The 14675-nt window shown below is 37.1% G+C and overlaps 1 protein-coding gene across 1 annotated transcript; it reads right to left on the reverse strand.

Moving 5' to 3' along the window:
- Positions 1 to 285: 285 nt before the first annotated feature.
- On the reverse strand, positions 286 to 14380 carry LOC128671827 (protein ovarian tumor locus-like). Its single transcript, XM_053748606.2, has 16 exons — positions 14191 to 14380; positions 13694 to 13944; positions 13512 to 13609; positions 13265 to 13419; positions 12568 to 13029; positions 12196 to 12489; positions 11681 to 11898; positions 10760 to 10873; positions 9922 to 10021; positions 9086 to 9244; positions 8532 to 8672; positions 7894 to 8006; positions 7143 to 7276; positions 6228 to 6326; positions 5416 to 5552; positions 286 to 4996 (listed from the first exon to the last, which is right to left on the reverse strand). Exons 2-16 carry the CDS (start codon positions 13922 to 13924, stop codon positions 4872 to 4874), a joined length of 2580 nt encoding a protein of 859 aa, XP_053604581.1. The 5' UTR covers positions 13925 to 13944; positions 14191 to 14380; the 3' UTR covers positions 286 to 4871.
- Positions 14381 to 14675: the final 295 nt, after the last annotated feature.

Raw genomic sequence — 14675 nt, forward strand, 5'->3', positions numbered from 1 at the left:
AAATGAAAACCCGAAAAAGCGAGGGAAAGAGGCCTCTATTAGATATTAGACTTATATGAGACAAAACTCTCTTTATAATTGAATACATAGGTACACTTTTGATTTTTCATGAAAAGTGTGGATAAGTTAAAATTAACAAATATAAATTTGAGATTACGCAATTTAAGTACAATATTATTGCTAGCTCTTGCGCAATGTTCTGAAATGAAAAAGATAACAATAATGGGTAAAGAATTAAGTGAAAAGACTACAATTTATGGGAGATGAAAAGTAAAACAAACTCAATGAAAAATCAGTAGACTTTTATTTGATGTAATTTGGAAAATAATACAAATAACATCTCAAAGGCGGACATAGCTGCTTTGAGCGTCACACGTACAACCGCAAAGACATACATCTATCCATATAGTATATTCACAACACAATCATTGTAATTATTATTGTAAAACTGATATGACAATAATTTTGTTCTTTTGCAGCTACTTTTTATTACATTGCTCTAATGGTGATTGCCAATCTTTTTGTTATGTTAAATTGGCACAAAACGGTACAGACTATATAGGAAACAAAATGTCATCTCTGTGGTTAAGAGATAAAGTAACTGATGTTATTCTTACAAAAATTAACGCTATATCTATGTTTACGTAAACATTAATTAACGACTAACATAAAGTCTACTCCTAGTGATTTAAAACTAATACTGAAACATCAAAAATGACTTTACATTCAAACATCACACGTATACCTATAGAAGAGTACACTTATTTTTTTTTTTTTCATTTTTTTATCAAGTGTTTTTTAAACAACTCTGTACAAACAATCAAGATTTAGGTTACGTATTAGTTACGTTAAATATATACTTATGTATGTCAATATAGAGCAGGAATCAAAAATTATGGGCGGATATTTCAAGAGTCAGTCCAATCGATGCGATTGGGTTATAGGGGTATATACTCCACAAAATATTGGTACAAAGAGATTTACAGTGTAGTTCTGGCCTAAATAGTTACGAGTGCCAATACGAGAAATTTTACCCACTTTTACAAGCACAGTATATTCGAATCACAGCCAACCAATTTTAAACATTCCAAAAATACGTTCCGTTGGGCGCAGTCGTCGCGCTAGCGGCATTCTCTCTCAACTCTCAAACTAAGGTAAATATGTGGCGAATGCCCCTGCCGACGGCCACAAGTAGACAACCGAAAAATTGACATTAATACTCTTAAAATATAACCTACTTTTAATATACATACTATACATTCCCTTCTGTGTCGGCTCTTTGCGCGTGGGTGGACTTATCATAATAAATGCGTAGACTAGGTTTACCATGTGAAATTCGCTTCAGATACTCTTTTGTGCCATTCTATCCACTCACAAAAATACGTTCCAGTTAATAATCTCTTAGACTACCCAAGCACCATATCGAATGAATGATGAGATCAATGTAGGACCCTCAATTTTGCTCAATAAGCGATGAATTCTCGAGTTATTGGAGATTCTAACATGTATAAAACTTGAGATCTGACTAAAGTAAACCTATAATGCGAGCCTTAATAGAAAGAAGGACCTGACTTACGCTAACTAAACTTAGCCGAAAAGGGCTGTGACGTTGCAACACTTGGTGTTTCACAGGTTCCTGCGGGTCCTGATAACCGCGACCAATTCATTATTCATTGCGTTTAATCTACCAGATTTTGCTAATCATTTTTGACCCCATCGTCTTCCTCTTTATTACAAGTTAAAGTTAAAATTACATGACGACCAGCGTCAAAACGTGACGTGAATAAGCTAGAGAGAGATAAAAATAATATTATTAGAATAATTGCTACTAGATGGCGGTAATCATGAAAGTCATGTCCTATTTATTTTGCGTACATATAGTGCATAGTCAAGTCTTGCAACCCCACAGCTTAAAACTTATTGATCAGAAACTTAAATTTGCAAGTTACCTAAGTTATTGGCTTAACATCTAAGGAATGATACAAATCGCCTACAACTACCCAATGTAAGTATGTATAAAGCCGATCAATACAAAAATACTTGAAAACCCTGTCACCCTCGACAATTTCGCAGCACCAATGAACACTTAGGAATTAAAATAATTTTGGAAAATAACTCGCTGTAAACGTTTGGGGCACAGTCTCAGTCCTCGATATCGGGAGGTGTCTGCGCACAAGAGTATCATTTCTTTTTATAACAGTTGGTAAATCTAACACACGTATTTTCACAAAAAGGGCAATTGTATTAGTTTCTTTTATTTTGGTATTTAATAATCATAGATCGATGTTTATACACATTCGTATTCGCTTTTAAAATTGTTTTTTTTTTTTAAGCGCAAAATCGTTAAATTTTTACGTTTTATTTTTGAAAGAATAAACCTGCTGCAATCTACATTTTTGACTTTGAAAGAAGTAAATTATAATTATAATTACACTTTAATTTTGTATATACATCAGATTACCAACTATGCTGTGTGTCCGCGACACCCACACCGTCATCCGATAAAAATATCGGCCTACAAAAGGATAAACTAATAGATTTACTATAAAAGTTTGTACACAACACACACACACTAAACGGACGACGTTGAAATAAGTAAATATATTCCTTCTTCGGTCCGATTTTTTTTGTCGGATGACGGATCGCCGTGGACATACGGCGTTTAAAAAGATGAAACTCATAAGTGCAATGTCTTCGGTCGACCCGATCCAACTCCCGCCTAGTCCACAATAGTCCTCGTTCCAGTTTGTCTGTAATGTACTTAACATTACAGACAAATTTACAATTCCGACGAGGCATACGGCCATCGTCTACACGCATATCTAAACCGTGAACACAAACATCGGAATATCTAAGGCATAACAACAAATTCAAACTAAGAATTGTATAGAGTTGATAATACCTTTTTATTAACCTGATATGCGTAACCATCCATCTTAACATGATTCATTGTACAAGTTTTAATATAGCTCATAATTCATTTTTGAACTTATGATACGATTTCGGCAGCAACAAAGATTTAATTACAGTTTTAGCTTTAAATCTAGTGCCTATTAATTTTTGAGATTCTTAATTCCGAGACGTTATTACAATATCATTTTGTAAGAGACTCGTGCGTTATAGGACTTTCCGCAAAAATACAATCAAACATAAAATAGTGGTATTATCTACTCTATATTATTTAAAGTATATGTCCTACATATTCCGATATTTGTTAAAAAAAATAACAATCAAAACGACTTGCGCTGCGTGCAGGTCTTTAAAGCTTTCCTAGCAGGTTCTAGAAAATAAACTACCAAAATATCAAGTTATTGCCAGAATAATTGACATGTATATTGGAATCACACGCAGCGCAACAGCTGACTATACACTGACTACCATTTTCCGAAAAATATACAAAACTGTCAAAAATGCTATAAAGAATTGACATTGAAGACGAAAAGGTTATTTTCAGTAAGTTTATCCGGAGATTTTAGTGATTTTGGTTATTATTAAGGCTATTTTTATTATATTATACTACATTTAATTACTAATTATGTCAAACAGTAGCAATATGTAGTCAGCCACACCGACGGGACCAAAAGTTGTCAAAAAAATTTCGTGTCGGCGTAAAATCATTATCGTATACCGTATTCGATGAGCAGGTCGTTGTCATTCCATTGGTCGCAGGTTCGGTGCCCGTTAGGAACAATTAGGCACCATTTATTGACAGAGAATTTAGAATCCAGAAATCCATCAGTTTGGGCTTATTTTCCAACTTATATATTTTATAGCCACTATATCAAATATGTCGATCGTATTTTTATCTCTTTCACGTACATTTTGCCATTTCAGTCACACACTCTTGAAACATTGAACCGAATGAGTGGGACAGCGTTGTCGAACCGATCAAAAATATGTATCTATTTATATCTACATTAGATTCGCAAATCGATTTATTACAGTACAAAATAAAAAAAAGTCGAGTTGTTTGGTGATTTTATAGAAATTGCGTATTAATAAAATAAGTTTTTGATTACCAAATCCACTTTTAAGTTTCAATAAATTTTGACAAAAATAAAATGTTATTTAGAGCCGGAAATGTTACGTAATTTTTAGTGGCAAAATAAAAAACATCTCAACATATGTATTGGACAATAACCTCAAACTACGAATGTATTTATTGCCATTTCTCACCTCACATGACGCTTTGCATATTTTTGTTGAAAATCCGAAAAACAGAATTACCAAATTCTCAGCCAATAAAAAAAAAACACGCACGACTTAACCACTGAACATTGGAATGTTTCACTTAATATAAGAACAACACCTAAAACTAATGGTCCTTACAAACTTAACTACTGTTTAAAATTAATGACAAAGTATGCAAGTGGGAATGCTTAACTAAGAAATTTGTAAATTTTTGAATGAATAAAAATTAATTGAATATTCAGTGGGTGTCGTGGTGTGTTATGACAACACAGTGATGTGTACTGAATAGTATGTTGAACTGTAAGCCCTTTTATTATAACAATCACAGGATAAATCAGAATCTATTATTAAAATAAAATCTGGTTTATATCACTCAAGTTGTATAGTAGAATAATTATGATTTCAAACTATCAGCCAGAAAATTAAATGATATAATTTACTAAATTGGACTAGAATTATTATCATCAAAATTTTTTTCGACAAAAGAATGACAAATACAACAAAAACTACTTTTTTTTTTGTTACAGTCAATAATACATCAAGCTGTCCAAAACCATTGAAAATTCGCCGCTATCGCGTCCGCACAGAGTACTGGACATGCGCGGTAGATTACACATAATTTGGAAGAGACTAATATAACATAAAGGCTTACATCCACTAACCATTCGGGACACATCGAGTTACTTGTGTTCGTGCTGGGGCGGGAAGTGCGGCGGCGGCGGGTAGTACTGCAGCGGGGCGCCGTACTCCACGCCCTCCTCGTATCCCCCCACGTAGCCCATGCCGCCCATCATGCCCATCATTGCTGGAAGATACATAAAAAATTAATCCCAGTCAATTAACCATTCAAACGGCGCTCGAGTGTGGTCGGTTGACCAGTTAACCACAACAGAGTATGTATCAACATATTTCTTTGTGTTTGTTTGTTCTGTGATGGCCACTATAATGAATATATGACACTAGACAAGGAAATTTTGTTAGATTGAAGCTTGTATTGATAATTAAGTAGTATTCCGTGAAGAGCTATGGGGAAATGACTCCCCAACTCGTCTGCCTCAGCCCCGCGTATCACACAACTTTAACAATGCGTCTATTTGTAGTCAAAGTCATTATTTATTCAAAAATCAGACCTTTACAGGCACTTTTTCATGACAAATTTCAAATTGCATATTCTCAAAGGCCACAGACTACTGGTAGATTGGTGTGTAGTGTAGTCAAACTCACCGGGGTCGGAATCGACGGGGTAGTAGGGGATGGGGTAGAGCGGCGGCGGGTAGGGGATGTAGGGCATGGTCAGCACCCCGGGCTCCACCACCACTTCCTCGCCCCAGTTCGAGCGCGGCTCCGGGTGGGAATTGCGGCTGAAATAATCAAATATATTATTTTATTATTAACGAGATCCAATCCTTCAATACACCACTACATAAAAGAAAACGATTGCTAACCAACCTAACATACTGGCAAAAAATTTAATAAAAGAAATCCATACAAACCATAGACCGAAGCGTAAACTACCACAAGACATACTGCAGTAGCATCAGTGAATAAGAATAGAATGTGACAAAGGTCGCACTCCGACAGCCAACAGAAACCTTACCACGCCAAGCTTACAAAAGCGCGACAGATTGTAGTAGTAATAGATATGATAAATATATATATATATATATATATACCTAACTCATCCCGTCTTCGGTCGATTAAAATCATAATTAATTATACATAGATAATGAACTTTATTCACCACCATTTTGTACATGTGAGTAAACACAATACACGGTATGGTTGACAAAAAAAATGCAAGACGATGCGCTGTAGTGATATCGTAGATTAATAACGACAATAAAAGTACAAGTATAAAAGTTACTGGCCGTTCTGTGACACTGATGATTCTGCCAGAACCCAGGGTGAAGTTGGCGCAAAACAACGCGAAAGACAACAAATGAACAAACTTAAACTTTAACCAAAGACGTTTTAGGTATAGTCAAATATGTAGACTATGTATAATTTAATAAGGATAAATGCAAAGTCTCCCTCACCGATTGTTGGGCCCCTTGTTGTTCATGTTGTTGTTGTGTCCCTTGTTCTGGTTGTGGTTGTTGTTCTGGCCTTCCTGGTTGTTGCCGCCGCGCTTGAACCTGCAGCAATGGACCATGACAGCTGGTAACACTCGAGTAACGACACATTTTATCAGGATTTCTTTTTTTTTTTTAAATGGACTTGTTATACATGTCACACATGGTTTTTTTATGTATTATTGAAAATAATAATGAGATGAAAAAAATCCCGCTCGATTCCACTATTTTTCATCTCATTATCGTCGTCGAGACATTAAATTATCAAAATTTATTTATTTTTAATTGTGTGGCCGTTATTGGGAGTAGGGGACAGTAAAGTTCGTTTTCAAATAAAATTGATTGAATTTGACATTTGTCACATAGAAGACAATCTACCAGATCTCTCCGACAGTTTTCGATATATTATCAGACAGACAAACGTTACCTTTAACCTTAACAACCTTTATTTTTTGGCCTCCATTGCCCCTTTATGTACAATGGCAGTTAATTATGAATATTTTTTAATCACAAGAGGGGTGGCAAATTATTATTCCGCTCCGGGCAACAGTGGCTCACGCTATGCCACTGGACACAGATCACAATACGTAAAATAGTCAGGTATTGTTTAGTGTAGAAATTAATGTCAAAATCTAAACATTTATCAAAGGCACTTTTACATTTATTTTCATTGCACTATATCGTGTTATATAGTTATTGTCATATTTGATTAATTCCTACTAATATTGTAAATATAAAAGTTTGTAAGGGTGTATGTGTGTACGTTTGTTACTCTTTCAACATAGATAGAATATAACCTGGAATAACACATGTGGTACTTTTTATCCCGAAAATCCCACGGGAGCGAAGCCCCGGGGCGCACAAGGTACAAGGACCGACCTGGGCCCCAGCAGAGGGCGCTGTGCGCTGCCCTTGCTCTGGTTGGCGAGGCTCTGCTTGTCGTTGCTGGGCTTGTGCTTGTGCTCGTTGTGGGTCGCGCCCGGCCGCTCGTGCAGCGAGATCTGCTGCATGTCCTGCCAGGGGGTAATCGTATCAGAATGGCTAACTTACACAAAGTGCATGCAGTGGTTTGGAAATAATTATGAGATGAAAAAATTCTGGAATCGAGCCGGAATTTAACCCGCACCCCTATCTTTCCTGGATTGTCTTGACCACTGAGCTACAGAGACCATACCAGTTCGGCTGAATTGATACATTTGTCACATCTAATGCCTCAGTATTTTCAGGTAGTGGTTACTTAATACCAGCTCTACATTGTCTTCGAACAGTTTGCCAAACTTTGGCTAATTCAGTGTGCATTGCTGGTTTGGTATGGAAAAACGCTCAGGTGAGGTGAGTAACTGATTCTGCGGTGAATGTCGTGTCGAGTTTTAAAATTAATTAGATCATTTTAGTAAATGTTATTGTAATTTTTTAAACGTGAATGAACAATTAAAATGGTTGATTATGATCATCATGACGTCATGCGTCGGCCGGTCGCAAAATCACAACCAAATCTTCACAATTGTAAGGTAAATTTATCGCGCTATTGTGAAACGAAACATGTTATTTCAGACTAGGTCCAATGTATTAAATAATTAGTTAATGTTGTATTACTACGTTCAGGAGTATAAATAATGATGGTGGTCACCTGTGCGAGGTCCCTGGGCGAGTAGTGGCGCGGGGGCGCGGGCGGCGGAGGCCCGTACGTGGCCCACATGCACTCCACTCCCAGGTTGAAGTAGTAGCGCAGCGTCGGGATATCTACAACGATTTAGCTCATAAATCATCAAAGTGACAGATGATATGATAGATAGATAGATAAATTATTTATTTGTTCTGCTGTAACACACACATTTACATAACATATATATTTAGGACAAATCACACAGATTGAGCTAGCCCCAAAGTAAGACAGAGTATTAATCTTGGATACATAGGTTTATGTACACATATAAATATTATTATCATAATAAAAAGAAACAAGTACAAGCATTTTACATATTTCAAACGACATTTCCAGTAGACTTGTTCTATCTTGCCGTATTTTATGAATTACCAGTTTTTGCCCACAACTTCACTTGTGAATTACAGTTTCCCGTAGGAAAATTTTAGGAAATCCCTTCTCAGTGCTCCCCTACACTGTCCTAGGAACCTACACACCAAATTTCAGCTTTCTACGCCTAATAGTTTCGGTCATACGTTGTCTGTTAGTCAATCACTCGGTAACTGAAGAGTTATATATATATATCTCATTCTCGTTGTCTACGTCTACCGATCGGAACTCACCATTCATAGGCAGGTCGGCGCCGTTGGCGTGCATACTCTTGTGCACGTGCGGGTTGACGCCGTGCGGGGGCGGGGGCGGGGGCGCGTGCGGCGCGTGCGGCAGCGGGGGGCCCACGCCCGCCATGCCCGCGTGACCCACGCCTGGGTTATATACATACATCAATATATATGTTACGGCTAAATGGCTAGATCTAATCAAAAGAAAATCAAATCATTTATTCAAATGATTATATCTTCAAAGGGAAGGTAATATTCGAAATTGAATAATACTATCTTTTGCCCGCGGCTTCGTCCGCGTTAATTTTCCGGGATGAAAGGTAATCTATGTTCTTCTCCATACTTCAAACTACAAGTAGGTATGAAAAATTTCAAAGAAGAGGTAACAAACTTACTTTCGCATTTATAATATTAGTTAGGATTTACCAACGCTACAAACCACTAGCATTTCGGAACGACCACCAACGCCAGCCAGTAAAAGTCGGGCGTAAACCCTGGATTTGCGCCAGACTGTTTGGGAAGAAATTGAACAAATACTACCTGCTATTAATAATTACCTGCGTGGGGCACGGCGGGCGGCAGAGGCAGATGCGGCGGCGGAGACCGCGGCGCCCCGGGCGATGCGCACCACAGCACGGACTTGACGCCGCACACGTACTGTGCGCACGGCGAGTACACCAGCCCCGGCGCCAGCCCGTTGCCGGGGGCGCTCATGCCTGCCGAGGAGGACAATACTATTCAAAACGATTCAACTTCATTTTAGTTCTCAATTTTTTCATCTCATTTTTGTTGTTTTAATACACACAAGAAATAATAACAATTAGTCCGGGATTGGTGTCAAGAAGGAAACCTATTCGATTGAACATCACCATGGCATAAATTTTTTTAGACGTAAACTTGATAACGGAAGTGAGCCCAGATGTGACTGACAGCGCAAATGTTTAACTAGACAATGAGTAGAGGACCACACCACCACACACATTTTTAACAAATTATTTTAATTGATTGAGAAATGTTTTGATAGTGTTATTTATTTGAGAAAGGGACACGTGGAAAGAGAGGGGAGGCTTTTGCCCAGCAGTGGGACATGTTATAACTTTTTTAAAAATATTGATATCACAAACTAAAAAATACCACAGGAGATTATGCTAACCTAGATAAAGGATTTTATTGGAGAGTACCCTATAGGAAGACTCCATATTCTCCCGTTTAAGGAACACATCGCCTAACAGTTGATAGGAACAATAGCATTCCCGAAGAGCGGCCGGTTGAAAAATCACACCCGAATCTTCGAAAAGGTTATTTTACCTCGAGCTTCACGGCGTCATAGCGCCGAACACAACCGGCGTGAGAGAGAGAGAGAGAGAGAGAGAGAGAGAGAGACTGTATTTACCAGCGTAAGTGGTGAGCGTATTGGTGGTGGCTGGTGTGGAGGCGCGCGCAGCCGCGGGCGCCGGCATCGCGTGCGTCGGCAGCTCGCCGCCGGTCGTCGTCTGAAAACAATCGCTCGATTACAAGAAGCCGAAGGTGGCCGAGTGGTTAAAAGTGATCGTAATATTGTCAGGTACCATTAGGCGACTTGAATAAAATCTGACAGCTAAAGAAATAATATTGCAAGATTAACTTTTTTTTATTTAATTTGAGTGCGTCTAGTCAGATGGGAAGCAAACTGAGGTCTAGGTGTTACAAGCAAGCACAAAAAATGCCTATTCACTCTTGGCTTGAAGTACCCTAAATTGTAGGATAATAATTGGAAATATAGACGCTGGGAGAAAATTCCAGACCTTAGCAGTTCACAGTAGAAAAGAGAAGTGGAATATCTGTGGAAGAGTTGTGGAATATCTATCACATAGGGGTGGAAAATATGTTAATCTGTGTAAAGATGTGCGAGACTATACCCATATCCATATCATCATACTTGTAAAATACTACTACTACAATTATATTTTACTAGATGCTTGCCCGGGGCTTCGCTCCCGTTGGAATTTTGACATAAAATATAACAATCTTGGATAATATACCTTTTTATTGGTGAAAGAATTTTTGAAATCGATTCGGCAGTTTCAGAGATTACCCGCCTCAAACATACAAGCTCACAAACGCTTATCTCTTTATAATAATAGTATAGATTTATAATAATCCATTATATTTAGGAAAATAGTAGGAAAAAGCAGACAGGACAAGAACTATACACATGTAATGCAATGAAAATAAATGAAAACTGAACTGACCTGGTTATGATGGTTTTCTTGCGGCGCGCCGTTGGAGCCCGAGTGTGCGAGATCGTGGGGCGCAGCGCCCGCCGGCCGGCAGTCCACCATCAGGGGCAGTGCTTGAACTTCAACCTGCAACCGTGCACTGGTCAGACCAAGGCTGGCTACACGAAGGCAGCTAGCTAAACGCTACTAAACTACTGACAAATTCAAATTTCTTTATTAAACTTGAGGATGATATACATCACTTATTGATCTCAAAAATTTATTTCAATCTAAGACTACCACCGAACTCCAAGGGTAGGTGAAGAAGCGGCGAAACGAACTTTACCGCAGCCTTTTCTTCAAAGACGTCAATTAACAAATGTGGGTCATTTATGAATATTACAATTATTCGCATTTAGGTAATTGACTAATTAGTTGAAGTGTTTTTAAGACTCATAATTATCATCATTTGTTGATCTATTCATGTTATTATAATGATTTAAGGGCAAAAATTCGTTGGTAAACTTAATTTTTTTAGTTTTTATGATATATTTTTAACATACCAAAAACTTCCAAACTTTGAAGACTTTGTATATTTGTCAGTAATTTAATTTATTTGATGACCACACTACCACATACCTTTTCATACGTAACCACTACTTGGAATCTAATATTACATTAATGACTGACTACGGGACAACTACTACATTAACCAACAATGACAGAATAGCTACGATATGGCAATACCAATCTTTCCATCCATAAGCATTCCACTCAAAAAAAAAGAGAACTTATAATAAACATTAAATAAGAAACATGACATATAGGAAAGTAAATATTTTTAGTATAAAAACATAGTTAAATTATGAAAAACTTTGTAGTTCTCTAAAAAACATAAAATGCAGTGATTTGCTTATAAATGTAAATCCAACAACTACAGTATACCAAACTAACAGGCATAGGCTCAAAGTTAAGATAGTCCAAATTTTGATATGTAGAAAATTCAATGCTAGGCGTCACATATTGGGCTCCCAGAGTCTCTTCCGGGCATTTCTCGTCCTTCCAAATTAATTTAGGAGTCTGTTTCGGGCTAGTCTTCTCAGATTTAGTCTCTTCTGTGGCTGTCTTGGTCTTATTGCGAGTTTTTAACCCTTGTTTTCTAGTGACGTTGCCTAAATGATGAAATATATGTGAATGGTTGATTGGTAAGAAGGAGAGTCACTATTGAGAAATGTGGCAGTTATTTCAATAATAATTCTATTATATGTTCTTAAGGTGTACGGGACTTAAAACAACACATGGATCTGCCAACAGAACTTCTCATTATCTGCTTGTAATATTATAGATCATATCAACCAATATTATTTATTAAAACCACTGTCATTCACCCTCACACATAATAAAGACTCAGGGATTGGAATTTAAAAGGGCAGATTAATGAACAATTAACTACGTTATGAATATCACACCTAGTTGCTGCAACATTTGGCTCAAAGTCAAGAGTTGAGAGTTGGCGCGGGAGTAGCGATAAGGAGGAGCCCAGGGCCTTATTTCATCAAGGGGCAGCGGTTCCAATTGCTCATAGTTCACCATTCTCTTCTCGCCCAACTCCTCAATGAAAACCAAGCATGGCCCACCGTCAGGCCGCATTTCCTGAATATGACAGTGGTACGGAACAGTTTGCTCGGGTTGAAGCTTGCATAAACACTTCACCCCAACTTGCAAAGTTGTACCATCAGAATATCTAGCTCCATAACGTAATTCTGCAAAGTTACCACGAACCAAATTACAGAATGATCACAATTTTTAACATCAATATTCAATTAATGTTGATTGAATACCTCGTCTTATCTCACTCCACACATCAAATTCTATGTTCCGATATATGTCTGGGTCTAATGCTTTTGCTACTTTGTATGGGAACGGAGTGATACCATTGTCAATCAAGTCTTTAGCACTGTTAACGTTCAGGCAGTTCATGCATACATTCTCCAGTTGTATTAGACTGCGGTTGAACACAAAGATGCTTAGAGACTCCTTCAAAAGACTTGCCCGTTCCAAATCTTCCATATGATGCTTGCATTTCAGTGCTACAGCATTATTGTTTCTATCCTTGTCACCCTCAGTAGTAGTTTCTATAAATATTTTTGCCCTCTCCTTCTGTTTCTTGCGTCGTTCTACATTCTCCGACATAAAATACTCTATATGATTTGTTGGTACTTTATCATGCAGCATTTTGTCTACTGCGTATGGCAAGTCTTTCAACTGATACACTCCATCATACAGAATTTCATATACCAGGGCTATAAATTATAAATTAAAATTTTAAATAGAAAAATGTTCAAAAAGAATCAATACAATGTTAAACATGAAAACGTCATTAAAAAGTGTGTAATAAACAAATTAGCTAATTGGCATATGCATATTAGCAAATGATTAAGTGTAATTAATTTTATCATGACTGGTAATTAATTTAATAAAAATCAGATTGCAATAATTTCTCTCACCCAATTGGTATAAAATAAAAATATAACTTACATTGGCAAAATGATGAGGCATTTATAAAGTCTTTTGTGTAAACCACATCAAAGTGCTTTGTCTCGGGACAGTAAAACAAGTAAATTGTGTCCCCATAACCATTGCTTATTTTGGTTTGTGGACCCTTGTTAGCTTCAAATATTATAAAGTCACGTCTGGAATAGACACCCAATTGTTTATATCATTTCACTTCATTAAATAATGCTCAAGAAACGAAGGTACTTCAAGAAATATGTTTAAATCTTACCTATACAAGTGACTCATCGCGGAAATTTCTACCAGACCACCCAACTCAGAGGGATTAGACATCTCTTTGATATAGTTCTCAAATGAACAAGTTAATGACTACAACATAAATTGTTCAAGGTAAGTTTTTTGAATAATAATAACCAAAACAAACTCAATATTGATAAAGTATACTGATCCTACCCCTTCGAAAAGCTGTCTCTTAGAAGCCATGTACTGAACGGTGTCCAGGCGCACTTTGTGGAAGTACCTCTGAGTATTGTAAACATTCTCTGACACTGCCCTGAAGAGACAGCTGGAGTCTCTGGCCGTATGTTTTCTAAAGAAACCCATTTCGTCGAGCCACCTATCCGGTTCCGAACAACGTTTATGTATTTTCCAAGGTCCGCGGCAGCGGATTGGAGAAGGCGACATTGTATACAACACCTAAATATCTGTAGGTAAACAAAAACAAATAAAAAAAAAATACGTACTACAATCACAACACAAATTGCTCGTACGACACAAATTGGGTTACAATAACATGAAAGAGGTAATAAAATGCATTATCAGTGTCCACAAAACCATATCGTAGCTATATCTTCTGGCGAATGCAAATGGTTGTTTTGCTGTCTACGATATACAACACGTGCAAGTATTGAATCGAACGTATGGCACTAAAATATTTGCGAAGAACTTACCTAAATGATATATCCCAACAGTCAGCATCAGTAATAAACTCTATTTAGATTTGCAAAGCTATATTTTAATAAAACTGAATTAAAATTGCACGTGCCAAAAGCAAACCGTCAAGAGCCGGCGGGAAGGAAAATTAAAATTTACAAAATTGGCATTTTTGCAAAAAAATGTTACCACATACAACAAAAGCTATTTCGAAGAATGGGGGCGCTGTAGTAGAATACTCACAAAAAAGGCTCACGGGTGGATCGCGCAGGTAGCTGTACTAGAACAGAACAAAGAACTAGGTAGGAGTTTACAATGTTACCATCATTAAGAAGAAGTATATTTGCCTAAAAAAAACTGAAGTATTTTTCTTAATTTTCCCTTAAGAGATGGTTGAAAATAAAAATTCAAATAGGTTTATAAAAAATATATCATTTCTGATACAGTCAATACAAAAAAATCTTTCATCGTTGTCAGATAGATCTTATTGCATTCAACACGT

This window comes from Plodia interpunctella, chromosome 8 (assembly GCF_027563975.2).
Source record: "Plodia interpunctella isolate USDA-ARS_2022_Savannah chromosome 8, ilPloInte3.2, whole genome shotgun sequence".
NCBI classification, from domain to species: domain Eukaryota; kingdom Metazoa; phylum Arthropoda; class Insecta; order Lepidoptera; family Pyralidae; genus Plodia; species Plodia interpunctella.

Excerpts from the sequence above, each read along its gene's own strand:
- LOC128671827 (XM_053748606.2), bottom strand. The coding sequence starts at position 13,924 with ATGTCGCCTTCTCCAATCCGCTGCCGCGGACCTTGGAAAATACATAAA. Across the intron at positions 7,277-7,893 it reads CGCCCAGGGACCTCGCACAG|GACATGCAGCAGATCTCGCT; the intron begins GTGACCACCATC and ends ACCCCCTGGCAG. Across the intron at positions 6,327-7,142 it reads CGCCCTCTGCTGGGGCCCAG|GTTCAAGCGCGGCGGCAACA; the intron begins GTCGGTCCTTGT and ends CCATTGCTGCAG.